Genomic DNA, 3,715 nt, shown 5'->3' on the forward strand with positions numbered 1-3,715 from the left:
CCGTAAATAAATCTCCTGTCATAGGTTCCAAATATTTGATAATAGAAGGAGATTCATACCCAACATACACCCCCAACCTTCTTTGGGGATCCATCTTTGTGCGTAGCGATGGGGCAATTAGAGCATATATTGTGCACCTAAAAATTCTAAGATGGGAAATATTTGGTTCATGACCAAACACCAACTATAATGGAGAGAATTCATGATAACTAGTTGGCATTATGAGCACCAATGTTGCTGCATGCAAAATAGCATGTCCCCATATTGAAACAATCAACTTTGTCCTCATTAACAATAGTCTAGCTATCAATCGGAGGCGCTTAATCAAAGATTCCGCTAGACCATTTTGAGTGTGAACATAAGCAATTGGATGTTCAATTGTTATCCCAGTGGACAAACAATAATCATTAAAGGCTTGCAATGTAAACTCACCAGCATTATCAAGATGAATTGTCTTTATTGCACAATCTGGAAATTATGCTCTTAATCTTATTATTTGAACCAAAAACCTCACAAAAGCCATATTGCGAGTTGATAATAAGCACACATGTGACCATCTTGTAGATACATCTATCAAGACCATATAATATTTAAATGACCCACATGGATGGTGAATTACCCCACATATATCACCTTGTATATGTTCTAGAAATGCAGGGGATTTAATCCTAACCTTAGCTGCTGATGGTTTAATAACCAACTTTTCTTGAGAACAAGCAACACAAGAGAATTTCTTCGATTGAAGAATTTCTGATTCTTCAAAGTATGCCCATGTGAATTTTCAATAATTTTGCGCATCATATTATAACCGGGATGGCCCAACCGATCATGTCAAATGATAAAATCATTATGATTAGTAAACCCTTTGTTTACCATGGCATGTGATTCAACCATACTAATACTTGTATGGTACAATCTAGAAGAAACTGCGAGTAATTTTCATGCACATACTTTTGCGCCAATTTTACAGTAGTAATATAAAGGTATTCAACCTTTCTTTCATTGGCAGTGTCAACATGATAGCCATTTTTGGCGAATAACCTTGAAACTTAATAAGTTTCTTTGAGACTTTCTATAATACAATGCATTTTTAATAGTTAATATCGTTCCTTCAGGTAGTAATAAGGCCACTCTTCCAGAGCCCTCAATTAATTTTGCACTACTAGATATTGTATTACCATAAGCCTTTTTCATAATCAAATTAGAGAAATATTTCTTTTCTCTTAAAATAGTGTGAGTTGTAGCACTATCAAGAAAACACATATCTCCATTACTCATCTTGAACCAATTGAAGATTGAAGAATTTTATTTATCTTCATAAAATAAAAGTACATCATATGAAATATGAAAATCAACAACTTTGCAAGAAAATAAAAGTACTTTTTTCTGAATATAAAAACAATATAAGGAAAAACATAACAATTAAAAGCACATAAATAAAATAACATAATTATTTTCCCCAATCAAATGATCAAATATTAGTTTTGATCTCCAAAGAAGTCTTCAACTTCCAAATGAGTAATATCATCAAGGTCATCAAAATCATCATCTTTTAAAGCCAAATTTTCTTCAATATTGTCATCATATTTTTGTGAAGGCCCTGCCTCGACATCATTTTTATAAGACAAGTGTGACTCTACCCGAGCATTAGAAGAAGATGCACCATTTTTATTTCCTTTTCTTTTCAAAGAATCTTGATAAAGTCTAACAAAATGCTCAGCTGCTCTGCATTCATTCTTCCAATGCTCTTTCATGCCACAACGACGATGATTGCCTCTTGAAGGATTGCTTTGAGAACCCATATTGTTCTCCCTTTTGTGGCGACCACCACGACAACGATTATTATATCGTCCTCTGCCATTGCCACGTCCACACATTATTTTGGCCCTGATTTGTATTTTGTCTTCTTTAGACTGGCCATGTGCTTCAACCTTATTTGCTTCCAATAACAGAGCAGTTCCCGTGGGACGGGCCTCATGGGTTTTCAATAAAGGAGTATTATGTTGCTCAGCCACAAGAAGGCATGAGATCAACTCAAAATATTTTTTGAATCCCCTTTCACGGTATCAATGGTGTAATACCAAATTTGAGGTGTGAAAAGTTGTGAGAGTCTTTTCCAACATGTCCTCATCTTTTATATCTTTCCCACATAATTTCAATCGGGAAGTAATTTTGTATACAACAGAATTATATTCACATATAGTTTTAAAATCTTGTAACCGTAAGTGAATCCATTCATAACGAGCCCTTGGCAATACCTTTGCCTTAAGGTGGTCATACCTTTCCTTCAAACCAGTCCATAATTCAAGTGGATCATTCACCGTAAGGTATTCAACCTTCAATCGTTCATCCAGATGATGACGAAGGAAAATCATTGCCTTTACTATGTCTTGACTCAACGTTGTATTACCATTAGTAATAGTGGCACCATGACCTTTAGCGTCAAGGTGAATTTTAGCATCGAGTACCCATGATAAGTAATTATTTTCAGAAATGTCAAGTGCCACGAACTCAAGCTTTGATAAATTTGACATAATAAAACTATCATATAAAATAATTAAATTAGACTAAAATAAATAGTGAGTAAATAATTTATTAATTAACTTTTTCTTATCAATGATAATAACATGACACATGTTATTGTACAAAGTAACATCAACTAGTAAATTAATGTGTTAGTATCAAACTTTCTAGCAATTTAAATGGACATTCTGCCTAACATATAACTTAAATAATTTCTAGCAAAATTGCTAGAGAATTTTTTTTATTAAAATAAAAATTTAACTAACTTAAAATAACATAATTTACTTTATGATTAGGTGAGAAATAAACTTTTAGACTTATATATAGTCCATTGTATAACTACCAAAATATACATGCATTGTTTAACACCTTAACATTTCATAATATGTAGTGTATTATATTAGAGTGATTAATAATTAGAATTAAGTGTATGAATACATACTAGAAGCTTAACTTGGAAAAATCGAAATGATGTTAGAGTTTCGTGCTAATAACGTGTTGTAGAACTTAAGAACAAAAGAACAATATAAAGAGGAATCAAGAATTAAAGATGAACTTTAAACTTGTTAATAGGGTCGGGTCAGACCGACCCAGTCAAAAAATTATCGAGCTATCGAACGGGGCTAGGCCGAGTCCCCCACTAATGGGTCGGTCTAGAATCAATAGTACAAATACCTGTCACGCCCCGAGCCTATAACCTGGACGTGGCCAGTACTCGAGAACCATTGCAGGTCCCTGTAACACACCGAAAATTCTATGACTTAAGTTAGAGCCTCACATTATGAATAATGACTTAAAAATAGTCAAAATGATATTTATAAACCTAAACTAATGTAATTGACTTGGTTTGGAAATGTAAAAGTCTAAACGTCAAGAAACAACCACGACGTCCGGAAACTAGAGAAAAATGTGTTCTAAAATCGACAACTCTCTTAGACCAATTTACACATTTCAGATTGATGGAATCAACAAAATTTCATTTCGACACTCGAAACTTCGAAAGACACCAAAACTCTCTTTTTAACAACTTTAGCCTTTAAATTTTAAATTTTTTCATAATCACAACTCTTTACTCAAAGTTTTAAATCAAATTTCAAAACTCAATCATAAATGACTTGGGGTCGATTCAGGAGGAGAAAAATGGTAATTTTATTAAAGTTTCAAAAAATGATCTTCCAGGTCATTACATTAT

At 33.1% G+C, this 3,715-nt stretch overlaps 1 protein-coding gene across 1 annotated transcript; it reads right to left on the reverse strand.

The window, feature by feature from the left end:
- Positions 1-1,478: 1,478 nt before the first annotated feature.
- LOC125853067 (uncharacterized) lies at positions 1,479-2,534 on the reverse strand. The gene is made up of 2 exons (XM_049532738.1): positions 2,281-2,534; positions 1,479-2,055 (listed from the first exon to the last, which is right to left on the reverse strand). The coding sequence occupies exons 1-2, from the start codon at positions 2,532-2,534 to the stop codon at positions 1,479-1,481; spliced, it is 831 nt and encodes a 276-aa protein (XP_049388695.1).
- Between the last annotated feature and the right edge of the window lie 1,181 nt (positions 2,535-3,715).

Source organism: Solanum stenotomum, unplaced genomic scaffold (assembly GCF_019186545.1).
Source record: "Solanum stenotomum isolate F172 unplaced genomic scaffold, ASM1918654v1 scaffold8608, whole genome shotgun sequence".
Taxonomy (NCBI): Eukaryota; Viridiplantae; Streptophyta; class Magnoliopsida; order Solanales; family Solanaceae; genus Solanum; species Solanum stenotomum.

Coding starts and splice junctions, on each gene's coding strand:
- LOC125853067 (XM_049532738.1), bottom strand. CDS start 2,534: ATGTCAAATTTATCAAAGCTTGAGTTCGTGGCACTTGACATTTCTGAA. Junction 2,056..2,280: donor TGGACTGGTTTGAAGGAAAG/GTATGACCACCT, acceptor ATACCGTGAAAG/GGGATTCAAAAAATATTTTG.